Source organism: Gekko japonicus, unplaced genomic scaffold (genome assembly GCF_001447785.1).
Source record: "Gekko japonicus isolate JY-2015 unplaced genomic scaffold, Gekko_japonicus_V1.1 scaffold1602, whole genome shotgun sequence".
Lineage (NCBI taxonomy): Eukaryota > Metazoa > Chordata > Lepidosauria > Squamata > Gekkonidae > Gekko > Gekko japonicus.
In genome coordinates this window covers 127,350-146,627 of record NW_015172053.1, presented here as the reverse complement: position 1 = coordinate 146,627, position 19,278 = coordinate 127,350, and the positions used below count along the sequence as shown (strand labels likewise).

Here is a 19,278-nt window from a genome sequence, read left to right as displayed (position 1 = left end):
ATGCCGAGTGACTTACAATGGGACAAAAGTCTACCTCTTATATGTCTTGCCTGAAGTGAGATACCTTTCCCCTTTCTGATCGCTTTGGAAAGAAGGTTCGTTCTTTGTACTGGGCAACTAGGGCAGATGGTTGCCTGCATGAAGTTGGTGGACTCCTAAGCCCATCCTAAAGAAACACTGCGCAGTGATATGGAAATCAGATGACCGTCACACAAAATGGTTGCAACTAATTGTAAATAATGCATGTTAGATTTGTTCTCTCAGACATTGCAACAAACCACACGGTTGGAAGGATAATTATGCAGCCATGGTGCACAACTGTAAAGGGGCGATATGCCCAGTATAACTAAGAAATTCCAGCACAGGGACAGTTTAAAGCCTTTATTTAATAGCAATTAAATTACTCAGTTAACACTATACTTCCAAACATGAATTAAATTATACAAGAGCAGCAAGCCCTATGGAATTTACCCAGTTTTATACAAATATAGAATTCCATAAAGCTCAATGAACCCCAAAGAAAGGGGTAAATCTGCTGTGTACAGTAGTCTTAGACCTGCCTTACTGGCTTTGAAATGCAGACGACTTCCTTCCAGAGTAGTTGCTGGTGGCAGCAAGTGCCCCAAGTGCACTAGAACCCCTTAGGCCAATTCCCCCTCCCCACCCACCTGTGACAGCGCTGGGCATCGCTCTCCTAGTGCATTGCAGATTTTAAAAAAAATACTTCATCTTAGTTCAAATTCAACTTTCAAAGATTTAAATGGCTCTTAATTCCTTAGGCATACAAGCATGGTAATAAGACATGAAAGAGCAAATTCGAAAACACTGCACTAAACATGGAATAGACACTGCTGAATGATGTTACCAGTTTACCCTATTTCAGACCTCAGGGAGTTAAGAGGGGAAGGGTGGCTGGTGCAGGGACAGTAACATTTCCAGCCTCACTATCCATAATCCAGTATTTTACGATGTAAAACATTAAGACAGACTTCCCAAGAGTGACCTGCCCTTCATGCCAGCGGAGTATTGCATTTGATGAATGTGCTTTTGGTATTTGTCTCATAAGAAACCTCAAGCTTCCATTAAGTCACCACAGCTATCACTAACCTAAAGACAAGGTGTTTCATTTCTGGGTGACTGAATATTTATTTTATTGCTTCCTTCAGCAAACGTGGCTAGGTCCCTCCCGCATACAGCACCCATAATTGATTTTTGTAAGTACATATGTATATATTACTTAATATAGGGAGAGTGATAAAAAGGCTTCTTCCCAAGGAACAATCCTGTGCCACCATAGCTGCTGCAGAAGCTACTTAACAGCATATTCAATGAAAAGTCAGTTTTAGGAACAAGGGAAAACACTGAAAACTGATTTAGACTTGTTTTGTGTTAGCCTCAGGCTTCCCAATGCATTTTAATAAATGTCAGGCAAGTTAAAGTAGCTTCTGTCCCAGTAGTTCCCAGAGTAAATCCAGTCATGTCCACCGATGTAGGGATTAGGAGCTTGATGAAACCACCTGAAAGGGGGGGAAAGAGGCACACATTTAGAAAGTGCATATATACATATATTCCCTGCAAGGAGATATGCAGAGTGCCACATGCTCTATCTTGCGTGTATGACTTTTCAAATAGACATACTAGAAATTCCGTACCCTTATCATCCTCATCATGTCTACACTAAGGAAGACTTAATGGAATCACTCCATTTCCTCTAGTAACTACTATTGTATCCAGTTGAAACAAATAGCAAGGAAAAAGAAAAGACAGATGGTGTTTAGTTTCCACTGGAAGTAAAGAGGCAAAACAGTTCAAGTCCCATTTCAAGAAGCTGATAACCAAGGAGGGCTGCAAATTTGGGAAGGGGGTTCTCAGTGGGTTCCCTCTTCAGAACCACCTGCTCTCTCTTACCTAGAGAACAGACTGGTGAGCAGCAGTTCTAGAGTCTTTCCTTGTGTGATATCCATCTCACAATGCATCCTTAATGTTAGGGCAGGCTATCCTGAACTCATCAGGTCTCAGAAGCTAAGCAGGGTTGGCCCTGGTAGGTATTTGGATGGGAGACCACCAAGGAATACCATGGTCCCGACGCAGAGGCAGGCAATGGCAAGCCACCTCTGACCACCTCTGAACGTCTCTTGCCTTGAAAACCTCACAGGGTCACCATAAGTCAGCTGCGACTTGATGGCAAAAGAAAGAAGACGTTCAGATATGCCTTTGCAATTAGGTTGAATTGTAACAGGAAAGCATCACTATATGTTTTTACTTTTCCTCATCGCCCCCACATACAGTGAAGCAATCTTTTGACTGCAACTGTGTAGTCAGACAAAGGGGTCCGATCCAGTGATTTTTAATCCTTGTGCAAGCAAGACCACTTTCTGCATTCCCGGCCAGCCACTTTCAGCCCAGGGAAGTTCACTCCCAGAGTCATGGCACATGTATGGAGCAATAGTCATGCTGGTCAGTGCACTGCAGTGCAAAAGGGAATGCAGGCAAAATCACTCCCACCCCCCAGTGGAGTGCCAGTGAAAAAGAGGCATGAAGCGAGACTCCCCTGCCATCCCCCGCCTCACTGGGGCTCACCTTCCCACATGGCCATTATTCCACATGGGTCCCATGATACTAGGGTCAGAACTGGCTGCTGGGAAGAGGGAAAATGGGGAAGATCCATGTTTATCACTGCCTGAGGGACCACTGGATCCAACCCAATATTTAACCATATTCTGTGAAATGCTGGGACTGTGCCGCAGGTTTTGGCAAGCACAGAACTTGCTTATGTGAAGGACATTAGCAAGAAACTAATGAGTCACCATAAGGAAACCTCTCATTATATAATCTAAAGTGCTATTTGGCAATCTACAAATGCTATGGTAGTGGGAAAAATGACAAGCCTCTGTTCTCCTTTTGAGGTGGATCCTAAGAAATCCTGCATATCAACATACATGCAATCTCTATTTAATAGAAGCGATGCAAAATTCCAGCACTGTTCAGAAAGGGGGGGGGGAGCAGAACAGTCATCTCAACTGACTTAGAAAAAGGGATGCCAGAATTAATTGGGAAGAAGGCCAAATTCATATTAGGGAATGTCACTGTTTACAGGAACTGGACACAACTCTAAACCTTAAACACAAAGCCAAGCATGTCAGGAAAGCAAGCAGAAATACGTATTAGAAAGGATCAAACCTGGGAGCCAGGGCCACTGGTTGACTTTGGAAAAAGACAAAACAAAAATGCAACTTGTGGTGACAAAAAGACATTTGAATTAGAACACATTATCACTAAAGGGTTTTGATGGCACAACTGAAGGGAACATCAAAGATGCAGTGTGGTCTGCTTATAACTAGCTTTTGTCCCCCTCTATGTGCTGTATTTAAATTTTGCAGTAAAGCCATAGGGAGGGGGAATTGCTGGGCTCAAGCTCTCCTCTCCCCTTCACAGAGCGATCTAATTAGATATCTTCACAGCAAGCCATACTTTGCCCTTATGTCTGTCCAAACTAGCAAAATGTGTCTTAACCAATACTAAACCACATGCATATGAATATATGAAGCTAACTGCTACTGAGTTGGACCACTGGTCTATCAAGATCAGTATTGTGTACTCAGCTGGCAGTCTCTCTCCAAGTCTCAGAAAAGGTCTTTTACATCATCTACTAACTGAAACGCTGGGAATTGAACCTGGAACCTTCTGCATGCCAATCAGGAGCTTACTAAGCCAAAACTACTCCCCCCCTGGAGTCCACTTTGGAATCCTGTTTGAATAGGATTTGCATGTAATTGCAAGGTATGCTTTGCCACAAAAGGCAGATTGATCTATCAGGCTAGATACAAGAGGAGCAAGACTGTAGGAGCCTAAGGATTCCCCAGATTCATGCATGGCTTGCCACTACGTCTGATCCAAGCTAATGGTCTCTTAGAGCCTCAAGCCACCAGAAGATTCCAATATCTATATATCTATTTCTCAAGTGTGGCCACCATCTGCAGATATCTAAATCTGTAGATTGGGGCCACACTGACAACAGATTCTCCAGCCAACTTGGGAAATCCCCCAGTTGTGTTAAAAAAATCTGAGAGCTAAAAAACCCCAACATTGGGGAGGGTTAAATTCCCCCCAAATAAAAAAAAGCATACCTCCTCTAGATGGCAGTGCCAGCAGTTGTGGGGGATGGTAACTGCAGTGGCCCAGCAACAACTGTGGCATTTAGGGGAACTGCAGGGAGCCTGGCAGCAGAGGCGGGGGGGGGGGCAGGCCGGGTCTGACAACAGCTGTGGGTAATGGTGGGGGGAGGGAGTAATGGCAGTCTCAGCATTGGTAGTGGTGATGGGGGAGAAAAGCTGCAGTGGCGTAAAGCTTGGTGGCTGTGCTAGGCCCACCGGAGTTGTCGGCAATGGGGGGGGGAGCCTTGGCAGCCCTGAGGATGACAGTGAGCCTGGTAGTAGAGACTGGGAGGTGCACAGGGCCTGGCAAGGGTTGTTGCAATGGGGAGGAGGAGGAGGAGGAGGGAACCATGGCATCTCCAGCAGAGGCAGAAGCAATGGGGGAGAGAAGCTGCGCTGAGCCAAAGCCAGGAGCTGTGCTGGGCCAGCCAGAGTTGTTGCTGATGAGAGGGTGGATTTGCAGTGGCCTAGAGGATGGCAGCAGCAGTGGCGAGGGGCAGGAGGGAGAAGAAGTTACGGCAGGCCCAGCAGCAGAGGCCAGAAACTGAACTGGCCCATAGGCAATGGTGATAATTAAGATGGGGAGGGGAATTTCCCCCACTGTGAGTATCGCGGGTCACCACTTGTTCATTCCTAAATCTTAATTATTGGAATCCTGAAAGATACCCTGACAAGTAGCAACAGAATGAAGGCTTCCAAATAAAGATGCCCTCCTCAAGAGGACATTCCAAATCACCACCTGATTTTCATTACATTAAAAAAAAAAGGTGGGGGGTTCTCAGGCAACTACCTTATGTAAAAGGAAATGACTAAATAGATTTGGTTCGAGTCTTCAGCTTCACAACATTCCTGTTCAGATTTTGTGTAATTTAGGACAGAGTAGAGGGACAGGCTCAGCTTAAAAAGAAACAACAAAAGCAGCTCCCACCACCTTAAAAATCTCTCTACCTCTTTCAAATCACAACCTCTGCCTGAGAACGTAAAGCGAAATGAAAACTGAAGGCATCCTCAAACTAGGGGAAATAAATCTTTCTTCAGCAGCTCAGTCTGGTAACCCTGTTCTGTCCCTGTACATGCTTGAGCCTGCGAAGTATTAGCCTGGTTAGTGACCAAGGAGATCAGAACACACAAGTCAAGGCATTCATGATTTCCTATGAATGAACAATGTGCCATTGTCCTGGCCACCCACTGATTCCCCCCCCCCCCCTGAAAGATGCTTTTTGCCATACACCCACCAGTGCAAATTTTGTGTTTGCCTTTTAAAAATCAATCATCTGATTAGTCTTCTTGTTCAATAGCTGGAACTCCTTTTAGGTGTTTCCAGGGAGAAGTGTGAGTGGAAATTCTCAATTATGTGGAGAAGAAATGTTTTGCTATGTCACATCAAAGGACAGTCCTACCACAAGTTCTGAAACGCCTTAGGAGCAGCTCACATTGCAACATTTTCAAAGTGCATATTTTATTGCAAAGACAGATAAGTTGGTTTCCAAAAAGAACAGCTTAAAGAGTCTCATGACACTGACATCAGCAGCTTAGGGACAGAACAACTCAGCCCATCACATTCTTTGTACAATAAGCCCAGGGTTACTTGGGTGCATTAACCTCCTGACTACAAGCCATCAGAACATCCTGTTGAAATGGATGAATGGCTGAAGAAAACAGCAATGTTGCCAAAAATAATTAAATTATTTCCAAAAAGTTGACATGAATGAATATGGGCTAAAACTGAATGCTTTAACAGTCATTAGGGATGCACATAAAAATCTTACTTTGATGGTTTTCTTAGTTAATTGTTTTGTTTGGATTCTTTAACTATGCTTAAAATTCATCATTACAGTTTTAATCAGTTCAGTAGATGTTTCTGTTAGTCTTAACAGGAAACACCCAGTTAGGATTTAATTGTCAGAAACTGCACTCCTCACCCGGACCCAAACCCCAAAATTCAGGCAATTAGCATCACAGGTCTCTATTTTACTGACCATTACAAGTCTCCCTTAGAGAGCAGGAACGTGGAGGCAGAGTGAGAAGTGTTTCCTCGGTCCCTTCCTGCTATTGGGATCCCGATGGGGGTGGGGCCTATTTTTAAACAAACTGCGAAGAGCTCTAAGCCTTGCATATCCACATAAAACACCCTACGTTAATACATGTCAGCATTTTAATGTTCTGTGCCTAACTTAACTTTCTTTCTGGTATCCACTGAAGAGCCAACAGGCTTCCTTGGAGAAAATCAAATGCTTCACATAGTTGAGCACAGCAAGATAAAACTGGGATCGGCACAGACTTTTGTTCCTTTCACCTGCTTCTTCTGTTTTTGTTAAACAAATATATAAATATCCATCCCTCAGCTTCAGAGGTGAAGAAGTGGCCATGAATAACCTGATTTCTCCAGAAAAACACCGTTGATAGAAATGCCAGTCAAAGATGACACCATGCTATGGGAGTGCTGTCTTGGTTGGATGACATCTATGCCTTTCAGCAAATATGAGGCTCATACTTTCCACCCTATAGTGGATACTGCCCTACCAGGAGCAAAGGAATATAAACAAGTAGATGCTGAACAGAGGATTTCACAGTTTCCCTAAAGTTGTCTTGTGAAACAGAGTCAAAGTTCTCAGTCTGAAGAGCGTACTTTAAATAATGGTTCCAAGTTTTAAAAATATCTACAGTGAAGATGTAACTATGAGTTAGTATGCTCTAAAGTACATACAGTACGATGCTGACTTAAATGAAATCCTTTGAGGGAATCCTATCCATGCGTCTTATTTTAATCAGTTGTGTTTATTTCTAAATATGTATAGGAATGCAGCCTTAGGTACACATTACAGAGAAAAACAGAATTTGCTTTGAAGCAATGAGCGCACAAAAAAAGGGCGAATAACGTCCCTGTCTCTGTCCCCTCACAATCAGCACTCAATCTCTATTTTATTCTATATTTTGATTTTATTTTATTATTTTTTATCCTTATCCTTATTACTGATCTTGTATCAAAATAAACTTTGAACTGAAAGATGTCAAGGTGTGTTCGTTTGTGTGCACATCTACTTGCTTCCAGTTTCCCTCATCTTTCTACTTTCTGAGACACACATAAGAGTTCATATGTTTGATAACTAAGGTGTTGCGTGGGTGTATACTTGCATATATGCAGGCAAGCAGACAGCAAAGGTTTGTAATAAAATGGAGTTGGTTCACGTGGGCTGGAAAGTATTACCCAGAACACACTTGAAAATACAATGCACTTGGTGTACTATTTTGAAGAATCAGGTATTCAAGCATGGTTATTATTGCTGAAACAAAAAGTTGCACACAGAACCAAGTTACCTCATAAATTAAAAAAATAAAATGCAGACGGCATTTTGAATGTGCTCAAGATCAAACAACATGAACTGAACACTGGAAGGAAATGATGTGCTTTTCATAGACTTGTGTCTACCTCTACCATTATTAACAGAGTGATGTAGATACCCAGCACCTCTCTTTCCCCAAATTTACTCTTAACTGAAAAGTGACAGTGCCCTGGCCCTCGGCTTACCACCAACAGCCTGTGACAGTGCATAAATACAGAGACCAAGACGAGCAGACTATCAATACAGACCATCATTATGATTGTTTCCCCCATCTGTGAGCATTGCTATTAGTATTAGATCTGTCACTAGCACTTTATGACAATGGATTGTCTTATGATTGTTTTATAATGCCGATGGACTGATAACAGCTAACGTGGCGCGGTTCCTGGCTAAGGTTGCCGCTCTCAAGAAACACTGAAAGCTTTATCATCTTTGCAAACACCTACACCGATTTTTAATCTTCGGAGGATTTTAGTTAATTGGCTCCGCCCCAAGTGTAGTTAGGCCTTTTTTATTCTCTGGGCTATGCCTGCGTTTTATATGTTTACTGATTGTGACTATGTACTTGTCATATTTTATGTCAATTTTATGTACCTATTTTACCCCTTTTGCATTCTCTTTTGGTCAAGACTTTGGTCATATAGACCCGTAATAAATTGAAGTATAATTTGCTATTTATGTGTTTTAATCTCTATGTAAGCCGCCCTGAGCTTGCTCCGGCAGGGAGGGTGGGGCATAAACTGAACAAATAAATAAATAAAAATAATAGTTCTGAGTTCTCACTAGGAAGCCTCACGAGTCACATACATCTGTAAACTTAATCTTTTTTTTCAACCCCCCCCCCCCCCGGGGCAAAATAATTTCCCCCCTAAATACCAGGGGCAAATGCTGAATCCAAGGCCTGATGAACTTTTAAAATGTGTCAACAAATTCTAGTAAGAAAATTAACCCAAGAAAGCAGAACTCCTTCCGAGTTTTATCACAGGAGCCTGAGCTACTTTTCACTCTTGAGGACTACAGTATGTTTATTCCTGATGGAAAAGTATGAAACATTAGGCTTTTCAGTCTCAGTGATTTTGATAGCCAGAGTGTAGCTTCATTAGCTCTTCAGCTGTTAACCTCCTAAGCAAGACCTTAAAATAAAATGCTGACATATTCAGATCACCCAGAATATTTATTAACAGGTGTTACAGAAAAACTTCACCCCCACTTCACTGACCTCGTCTTCCACTCTTCATCTGACTTAGACCTGTTTTTACGGGCAGTTCTTTGTTTTTCTTCAAGCCGTTTCTTTTCTTCGCTAGCTAAATCTAACAAAGTTAGAAAAAAAATGTTAAATTATAATCTGAAATGAAGAATGGGTAGCTGCAATACTCAGAAACAGCCATAGCCACCCATTCTAAAGCTGTTTTGTTTGCAACAAGAATTATCCTACAAGTTCCCTGACCTGGATAGCCCAGGCAAGCCCGATCTCTTTGGATCTCAGAAGCTAAGCAGGGCCAACCCTGGCAAGTGTTTGGATGGGACACCTACAAAGAATACCAGAAGGCGGAGGCAGAGGCAGGCTATCAAGCCGAACGTCCTCCATGCCCCATTAGGAGTCGCCAGAGGTTGCCATGACTTCCAGACATGGGCACACACACAAATGCAAAAATACGAAAGAAAGAAAGAAAGAAAGAAAGAAAGAAAGAAAGAAAGAAAGAAAGAAAGAAAGAAAGAAAGAAAGAAAGAAAGAGCCCATTTATGAACTGGATAATAACTACACAGTAGTAGATTATTCCACTACTAAAATATGTCATGCTTCTTAATGATGGGCTGGGCAAGTATATAAAGCAGCTGCTGACCTTGGCCTTCCTTCAAGAAGGATCGAGTATATGTTGCTTTAATTAATTTGTGGCATAAGCAGACAAAAGCCCCAGCCTCCCATCTCACAAGGCAATGTTTCACCCTTATCCAGAATGGTAGCACCTGGGTCACCAGATACAATAGTATGCTTTTTTAGTTGACTCTTGGGGATTCCCCAGGTTAGCTCCAAACTCTGTGAATGGGTATACCCCTTTGATGCCTTGACAGGTAGGCATACAACCATAGGCTCCAAATTCTCGCCCTGGTACAAACAGCCCAAAGTGGATCACAGTCAGGCCCGTAGCTAACATGTGGTCCATGGGGCCTGCCCCCCCCCCGCAGTTTTTGCAGGCACCCTCCCCCAATCGATCACTTCTCCCCCCCTCCCCCAGCTCTAGATGGCCAGGCTCAAGGTGAAGTCAGCCCAGGCAAGCAAGCGAGCAGGCGGCAGGGTTTGGCCCTGGGGCACGCACAGACTCTGCGGAAGAAGCTGGGCATGTGGGGACTGGCTACTGCCAGCATCCGACTGCTGCCACTGCTTGAAGCTTTCCTCCTCGTTTTCCTAGTAGACGGTGAGCTCCAGGTTGCCACTCAGCTTGCCCACTTCCCTCATTAACTCCCCTCCCCCGGCTCAGCGTAGCACACGCGCCCACCCACATGCCCTTTAGCCACAGAGGAGGAGGCAAGGTGGCGATTGTTAATGGAGGGGTTGTTAGTGATGCACTGGCAGGGGTTCTCTCTCTCTCTCTCGCACTCTCCCTCATGTGCCTTAAAGGGACAGCGCCGCGTGGCGTCCTCTGTGGCGGTGAATGGGGCATCTCCAGCAAGGCAAGCCCTTTGGAGGAGGAGGAGGCAGGGAGGGGGCCTGACTCAGAATTGGCTTGTGTGTGTGTGTGTGCGTGGCTTTGAGGGCAATGCCAGCCGGGGGCGGAACGGAGGAATCCTTCTCTGCCAAGGAGCGAATGGTGAGGGGAGAAGAAACCGCAAACTAGTTGTCGATGTCAAGGACATGAGTCGTGTCCCGTGTACTCGGGCAGGTGTGAACTGTTGGCCTTTGGTGGGACGGGGAGGCACTGCACAGGTGAGCGGAAGTGGGCCAGGGCGCGAGGCAGTACCGCACAGACATATAATGGCAGGCCCCCCCCCACTGACCTCCTGAGAAAAACATTGGCCCCCTGAGCAAAAAGTTGTTAGCTACGGGCCTGATTACAGTAGAGCCCATTATTTATCTATCACGTTTTACAACCTAAGATCAGCCTTTACAGCCATTCTCTTTTCAGCCACGCAATCTGCCATCCGCCTAACAGGATGCTACTCATACAAGCAGGTTGCTCAGCGTATTTGTGTCTGTGGTATGGTAGAGGGTTGAGGATCTTCCTCAATACATGTTGCATTGTCCTCTATATTGGGAACCCAGATACAAATTTCTGGTGGCCATCTTAGCCAAACTGACTGCATGCATAGCTGAGGAGAAAATAATCTTCTCTCTTGTGGATGTAGACCCATACAGTACATAGACAGCAGCCCAACATGCTCTGGCTGCCAACAAAATGCATGCAAAAGTGGTGTCTAAAACTTCAAATCTAGGTCTGTATTCTGTTTTAATTGTGTGGCATCTTATCTTGATGATTATTTTTATTCTTTTAGCTATGTTTTATTTAGGACAACTTTGTAATGGCCTTTGGACACACACAATAAACATTTACTACTATACACTTGTGAAGGCAAGTTCATCATGAGAAAAAAACACACACAGTAGCATGACAGCATCCATCATTCATGCAAGATCAAGCATAACACATTAAAGACTACATGAAAATAAGATTCCAAGTGTTTTCTAATTAGCCACAGGTAAATGTGTGTTTCATTAATGGAGGCACTCCTTCCTAAAGGGCTAGGTAAAACATGCTTTACAAAATACACCTATACATGGAGATATGCCCTGTAAAATGCAGCATTTGGATGTAGATATCTTACTGTTATTACTGTATATACGTGCATTTTACACTGCAGTTTGTGTGTTACCTATTTCACCATTTTCCATGGCTCTTATATCTGGTCGCAATCGGCAGTCAGTTTTAGGAATAACACTTTCCATTTCTTTGTCCAGTTCATTCAAAGCCAATGCAAAGGTAGTGAAGTTGTACATCTAAAAAAAGAATAAAACAAATTAATGTTTTACAGATGTTCTTTTATTTTATTATGGAGTGTCAACCATTAGTAGGTATTTAAGCTCAGAGGAAATAACTAATGGAGTTCCTTGGGGATCAGATTTGGGGACCTTTTTATTCAAAGTTTTCATCCTAGTGGCCTTGGAGAACAAAGGAGGGACATGCTTATGACATTTGCTTAAAACGATTGAATAGGAAAACCTTAAGGACTGGAGTAATGGAAAGTGAACAGACTTAAAAAACACATGAAGGGGTGGCACTGGAGGATGGATATTTGTGTCATTGGTTGGGGGCTCCTCAACTGGAAATGAAAGACAAGGGAAGATGTCAGGACTCAATTTTGCAAGATGACTACAGGCTGCCAACATGATAGCAAGTCTTCATTAGCAGGCATAGTAACTCATTTGTGCTCTTGGTACAGATATCCAGTTCTGACCCACTGTATTCAGGGATTTTTAGTTCTAACTAGGAGCAAACACGTACAATTTATTTAATTTACACACATCTCTTCTCTCCAATGGGAACCCAAAGCGACATATAGCTTTGTCCCCTTCAACATTTTATTTTCACAACAACACTGTCACTTTGAGTGGAATAGGAAGTTGTCGGCAAAGCAGCCATATGGTGGGTTCCTGCAGGGCCGGCCCGAGGTGTTTCTGTGCCCTAGGCGAGGCCAACTTGTGGTGCCCACACCCCTCCAGGCGATGCCAACCTCTTGGTGAGGCCTGGAGACCTCCCAGAAACACGCCTGGGAGGGGGGGGGTGCCGGGCGCCACAAGCTAGCCTCGCCCCTGCCCGGGTTGGCTTCCCACTCGCCCGGTCCGCTAGGGGAGATGCACACGAGCAGAGCCCTGGCCCAAGCAGTCCCCGGGGGGGAGGGAGCGGGGGTCTTCCTTCCTTCCTTCCGCCGCAGGCGGAGCGGGGGGGGGGGGCTGGACAGACCCACAGAGCCACAACAACCCGCCTCGCCAACTCCTCCTCTCCCCCCACCCCCTGGCATGAGTCTCCCTACCCCCCCCAGTGGGCGGCCCGCTTGGGGTCCAGTTTGGCACCCTAGGGGCCGGCCTGCGCTCTAGGTGAATGCCTAGTTCGCCTAGCGGGTGAGCTGGCCCTGGGTTCCTGCTGCTGCAATAGAAGGATGATTCCCATTCTTGAGCTGCTTAGTTAATTTTGGTACATGCTACGGAAGCACTCTTGTGAGACAGCAGGCCACAACTACGTGAGAACTTACTGAAGAACCTTACATCTTTAAAGAGTTAAAACACATAAGCATGGATGAGAGGGGGAGAACTAAGTTTCTTATCCGGGATGCCAGGCATTACCCAGGAGGTTTCTATGAGAGTTATTCAGCCATATTACATGTAGCTACCTCATTAGTGATGGACTGCTGGCTGGAGAAGAAAGGAGTTTACATTAAATTACCAATACTAAATTGCAGTGCAAATTTTCCCCACACATGGCAAGATTCCTTCCCCTACCTTTCCTAGAAGCAGCAGGACACCATTTTTCTGGTGTTTCAGCTTCATGAGCAGACCAACAAACATACAAAATAGAGTTCCTTTTCAACATGGTTCTTTCTTACCTGTGCTGAGTTTGCTGGCCTTGGAGCTATCCTCCATAACAAAACACTTCCAGGAATAACACACACAGTTTCAGAATCTGGCAAAGGCACCTCATCTGGTTCATCTGAACCACCCATCTACAAGAAACATAGGCAATAATTATGTATTTAATAAGGAACACGTCTAAAAGCCCACATATGGAAAAAGACACACTTCAGAAAACCTCATGTCCTTAAAATAAACCAAGCACCCAGTAACAGATAAAGGGTTGGATCCACCAAAGTTCCAGAGAGAAGATGTTCTACCCATGAAGCCTGACTTTTTCACTGTCTCCCCCTGGCAGAAAGAAACCCTTCCATCTGCGGAAACACTCTGGCCGATGCCAATATACACATAGCCAGCCTTTGAAAGATATTAGGGCTGGACTTCTCTAAGAAAAAAAATCTGAAAAGCAGTTTGCACAAATTAAAAATTTCTAAATTTTAAATAAATTGTAAATAAATTCAGATGGGATGTCATTCTAAAATTCTGAAAAACAACATTAAACTCACTGCTTCCCATATTCTTAAAGTGCAGGAAAAATATTTTAAAAGTTTAAAACGGTTAAAAATATTGAACAAGGATAGTACTCAACAGTGAATCAAGGTTTTGATTTCTGTTATATTTACTCTTCTGCAGCCCCACTGACCTGCTGTGGACCAACAGGTTTACAAAACTGCAGTTTTCACTTCAAAAAGTGAATACAATAGCTCTGATCTGTATAGCCCAGGCAAGCCCGATCTCGTCAGATCTCAGAAGCTAAGCAGGGCTGATCCTCACCCTCTCTTGGATGGGAGACCTCCAAGGAATACCACAGGGCCAGGACACAGAGGCAGGCAATACAATGCCACCTCACTGAACATCCAAGCCCCAGTAGGGGTCACCAGAAGTCAGCCATGATTTCCGTGCATGCATGCACGCATGCGCACACACATACACAAAATACACATTTTTTTAAAAAAAAGCTGAATACAATACAAAAAATAGTGGTCTTGGGACCCACATACAGTCCTCGTGGGCTAAGAGCCAAAAAACGATATTAGTATCAGGTTAAGTGGCAAAACTGCTTTTTGTTTTTCTGAAAGGTGTATGTCTATATGCATTATGTTTTGATGTGATGTCGTCCAGATGGCCAAAGCCAATTTTCCTACCTTTTCTAGTTTGAGCTACAGCTCAAGAACCAAGTGTCCAGTTTCAGATTTTAAAGTACTCCTGCAAATTTCCCATACAAATAACTAATACTAAAAATGCCTCTATCCATTACCATTTTTCTGATATAAGTAGAGATGTAAAGTTTCTGTAAATTCTGAAGCAACAGAGGGGAAAAAAAGGTTTTGTCCTTTTTTTTTTAACCCGGGAAAAGATGAAAATTCTGCAAAAAATTGAAATATGTGCAATATTTAACAGTTCTCTCAAACCTAAACCAATTGTACTCCTTTAACAACATAAAATGCTTCCTTTATAACCTTCTTAGCATATAAAATTGCAATATTTGATGTATTTATCGATATACAGGCAATGGCAAATATATCCAACACTTGAGAGAAAACTGCAAGCTGATACACCCTATGCTACCTTAGCATATGTACCTTAACTTTTGCTTTCTGGTTAGAGAGAGCTCAGTTCACAATGAAACTCAGTTTTCCTCTGGGGCTGTGGTGCAGAAATATTTCCCATCCAGCAATTTAGGGCAATAAGCTGTTTATTACCCAATCTGTGGGAATATGTGTCACAATGGTTTGAGGGAGGTGAAGAAATCTACCACAAGTCAGGTCAAAAGGGCAACAGAAAGTATGCAACAGCTGAAAAGCAAGGAAAGCCCTGCATGCTCCTCTCATGAAGACTAGATATCCTTCTATGTGCAGAAATGTATCTTAGATTTAAGAGCTGTATGCGTTTATACCATGCCTAACTTGTTTTTAAAACCATTTCACTCATTCTAAAAGAGAAAATATTTCATAGGAGGTTTTTTCAGTACTCCCCCAAATTTCCAGTTCCACTAGAAAAAAGAAAGAGTTTTTCTCTGTTTTTTCTCCCCCGCCTTCACATCTCAAGGTATAATACATATTTTTTTTTTACTCTATTTTCCACATTTTTATAAGGTTAATGGCCTATGGCATTTAACCTAACCCAGATAGACATTTGTAGTTTTTTTAAACCTTTCCAATGTGCCTTGGCATGAAGAAATTCATTTTGATATGAAAAAGATAGATCCATGAGAATGGATCCACATTTTATATAATTTTTATCCAATGAAACTGGGTAATAGGTAACTTCGAGTTACTTCAAAGATCTTTTGATTTTGTGAGTTCAGCAACTTTCAATATGCACATAGTTTTACTTACAAATCTAACACTATCGTTTCATGAATTTTATTCTCTAAAAAGCCACATATATAAGTAATAATATGTTAATAGCCCCAGCGGTGGCTTCTTCTGTGTATGTGTTTATAAATTTTTCCCTTTAAAGCTACCGTAGTCTAGTTGGTATAATGGTAGTCAGAGGAGACATGACATACATAGTGACAAGGGGATATCACACAGAATCAATGGAATTGCCATCCAGGTGAACATCATTGTGCCTCATTTGCCCACATCAATATCATGTGATGAAAACCAAGAAGAGAAGCATTTCTAGCCAGTCATTTATGGTACCAAAGTACAACACTGGCAAAATATATAGAGTAGAAGTAGACACCAAGACATTGTTCTGCCGAGCTTTGCAGAAGAATCTGATATGGCTTATGGCATGCATGTCAAACCACGAATGCCAATCATCATGCGCCTGACAAGAATTAGCATTCTTGTCCATGATGATGTCACAGTTGTGCAAACAATATTGGCTATTTGTCCACTGAAATGTCAACTGTTAATGAGGTCTTAAACCAGCCTATCAGCAACTCAAGTCTGACTGAAACCTCTTTGGGAATATAGTCCTTGGCAAAGCAGACAGCTGCATGTGAGAAACCTCTTAGTTTATCCTCTGGGGCCTTTGCCTTGGACCCCTGCAAATGAAGATGGATCAATCCAGAAGACTAACAAGGCTGTGCTTGCCAGAGTATTGGGAAAAAATGTATTTGCAGAAGAAAACAAGAAGAAGAAAAAAAAACCAATGTGGACTTGGCAGTTGAACTTGAGGACTTGGAAGATTATTTCAGTGATGATGAACATTCAAAATAGTTTTGAACAAAAAGATGTTAATGTAAGATTTTAAAACAAAAACATTTGAATATTGAACAGTTGCTGAACTCCCCCAAATTAAAGGATGTTTCTTTGCAGTAACACAGAGTTACCTATTATCCTGTTACAATGGATAAAAATCACATAAATATAGATCTGTTCTCATGTACCTAACTTGCATATCAAAATGAATTTCTTCATACTATGGCTCACTGGAAAGGTAAAAGTTACAATCGTCTAATATACCTTAGTTGACTATTTGTGTTAGGTAAAGTGCCATGCGCCGTAAACCTTATAAAAATGTGGATTAATTGACTTTCTTTGATTTATACCACAAAAGCAGAACTGGACACAGGCATTATTGGTATTAGTTATTGGTTTATTTATTAGCTTTCCAGCAGTGCTTTAAAAGTTAAAAAAACCCAACACTTTGAAATTGCGGTCACTTGGTTTATAAGTTATAGCTCAAATTAGAAAAGTCAGGAAAAATTGGCTTCAGCCATCTTCACGATATCATAAAACGCTTAAGCTAGAAATCAGAATGGGTTAGGGTTCTAAATTCAAAACGTAATACACGGACATACAACTTTCAGAAAAACTTAAGGCAGTTTTGCCACTTTACCTGAGACCGACATACAGTGTGGCCCACAGACTAATGGCTGGAGTGAGGTAGAACAAGGGGATGAAAATAAACCATCCCATAGAACTGTGCTTGCGGAAGAGGAAGGATGATAATTTCACCCCCTTGTTTAGCCCTCTGACTCACATTACTAATCCTCCACATGGGTCTCATGACCCTGAAAATGGTCTTTCCAGGGGCCACAAGGAACTGAAGGAATTGAACGGATGGTTGGGCACAGGTCTATTATATACTAAAGTATTGTTTAAACTGTTATTACAATATTCTTGTGTATGCTATTCAAGATTTCTTCAGTGTGTTGATACGTATATACCAACTTTGGCTAAATACTCAAATCTGGTAATCCTTTACATTTGGATTCGTTAATTATATGTGCAGATCTATCGTGAGATCTATATAATATATTTGAACATAAATTATATAAACTTCCTTTTTATTTATTTATTTTTACTCTATAGCCCGCCTTTCTCATTGAGGCCCAGGGCGGATTACACAGTGTAAATCAACCCATATACAGATAATAATAATAATAATAATAATAATAATAATAATAATAATAATAATAATAATGAGGAGGAGGAGGACTTCCAGAAGATTGCTTGCTTGCCTTTGCTTAAACAGCATTCATCTGCTTAACAAATTATGAATGGAGGAATAGGGGTGTCCCTCCTTCCCACACCTTTAACCTCTCCATTAACTTATGTATATGTAGGGCTACATTCACCATGAAATGATTGACAGTCATTCCGTTTATTCCTGCTCTCTGCAGCAGGAGGGAGGGGGAGTCAAGTATGGGGAACTCCTCAAAGGGTATTAATTGACTCTGGCTTTGGGGATCAGTCATGTTTGTGCAGTGGTTTAGAGTCTGATGTATTGTCTTACTTACTTGAAATCATGATCAGCTTAAGTTTCATAGAATACTTGGAGGGAAGAGTTTGTTGTATGAAAGTCTGTTGGACTTTCTATTGTAACTTAAAGAAGAAGAGGAAGAGGAGGAGATTGGATTTATACCCCATCCTTAGAGTCATAGAGCAGCTTACAAGCTCCTTTCCCTTCCCCTCCCCACAACAGACACCCTGTGAGGTAGGTGGGGCTGAGAGAGCTCTCTCGAGAACTGCCCTTGAGAGAACAGCTCTGAAAGAATTTATGACTGACCCAAGGTCACACCAGCAGCTGCATGTGGAAGAGTGGGGAATCAAACCCGGTTCTCCCAGATTAGAGTCCACGCTCTCAACCACTACACCAAATTGGAATCAAAATGTTGTTGTTCAGTCGCACAGTTGAGTCCGACTCTTCACGACCCCATGGACCAGATCAATCAAATGGAATCAAAATGAGCAGACAATGAATGAGCAAAGTATTGGTGGTGGTGGAAAGTGCTGTCAAGTCACATCTGATTTACGGTGACCCCCTAGGGTTTTCACGGCAAAAGATGTTCAGAGGTGGTTTGCCTTTGCCTGCCTCTGGTGTTCCTTGGAGGTCTCCCATCCAAATACTAGCCAGGGCAGTCCCTGCTTAGCTTCCAAGGTCTGATGAGAACAGGCTAGCCTGAGCCATTCAGGTCAGGGGAACAATGTACTAGGATTAGCAAAATCTGAATGAGTTCAGAATATTAGGCAAGATATAGAGTGTGGATATAATAAAGAAAATTGGTGTTACATCAGTAGAAAACAAGCATCAACAGGGTAATATGTGCAACTGATAAAAACATCCTATACAATCAACAGTCCCCTTCACTTTATACAGCACCCTGACCTATTCTGTTATAGTACAGCCTTGTTACTTTTATATATATAAAAAAGCTCTCCTGAACAACTCCATCCTTATACTAATACTGAAGTGGCCCCGTGCATGCGGATATCTAAATCCGCGCTCCGGGGCCACCTCGGGGGCAGGGAGAGGTTTGGGGACACGTAGGGCGGTCCCCACGCCTGCAGAAAAATGAGAAACCCTGGAAACCCTGGAAACTCTGCGAACAACGCCGCCGCTTCTGAGCCGTGGGGAGGGGGGGAAGAGCAGCGAGGGCCCACCCGTTGAAAGCCAGGTGGTCGCCCAGCTAGCAGCCCCGGCGGCCTCTCCGCCTCCGCGGGCGGCAGGGGGCAGGACTTTCCAGCGGCTCCGCTGGCGCAGACCGGAATGCGGCAGCGGCGGCGGCGGCGCTCCCCACCCGGCCGACTCTTCCCGCCAGGGCACCGCGGTGCTCGCCCAAGTCCTCCCACCAGGCCCCCCCGGCGCGTCCCCGGCGGCCACCATGCGCTGCTGCCTCCTCCGCGCGGCTCTCCGGCTGCTCCAGGAAGGTCAGACCTGCCACCGGCCGCTGGCGCGCCCGCCCGCCGGGGTCAGG

The 19,278-nt window shown here is 43.3% G+C and overlaps 1 protein-coding gene across 2 annotated transcripts in view; it reads right to left on the bottom strand.

The window, feature by feature from the left end:
* Nucleotides 1-478: 478 nt before the first annotated feature.
* Nucleotides 479-19,278, bottom strand: part of OSBPL1A (oxysterol binding protein like 1A) — a 117,219-nt gene continuing 98,419 nt past the window's right edge. The window contains exons 25-29 of one of the 2 annotated variants that reach the window (XM_015420745.1): nt 13,097-13,213; nt 11,369-11,492; nt 8,718-8,808; nt 3,181-3,204; nt 479-1,517 (exon numbers count right to left, since the gene is read on the bottom strand). In XM_015420745.1, the coding sequence (XP_015276231.1) occupies nt 1,415-1,517; nt 3,181-3,204; nt 8,718-8,808; nt 11,369-11,492; nt 13,097-13,213 (459 nt within the window). In that variant the 3' untranslated portion in view covers nt 479-1,414. The remainder of the gene's footprint in view (nt 1,518-3,180; nt 3,205-8,717; nt 8,809-11,368; nt 11,493-13,096; nt 13,214-19,278) is intronic. The other variant, XM_015420746.1, reaches the window with a different exon arrangement.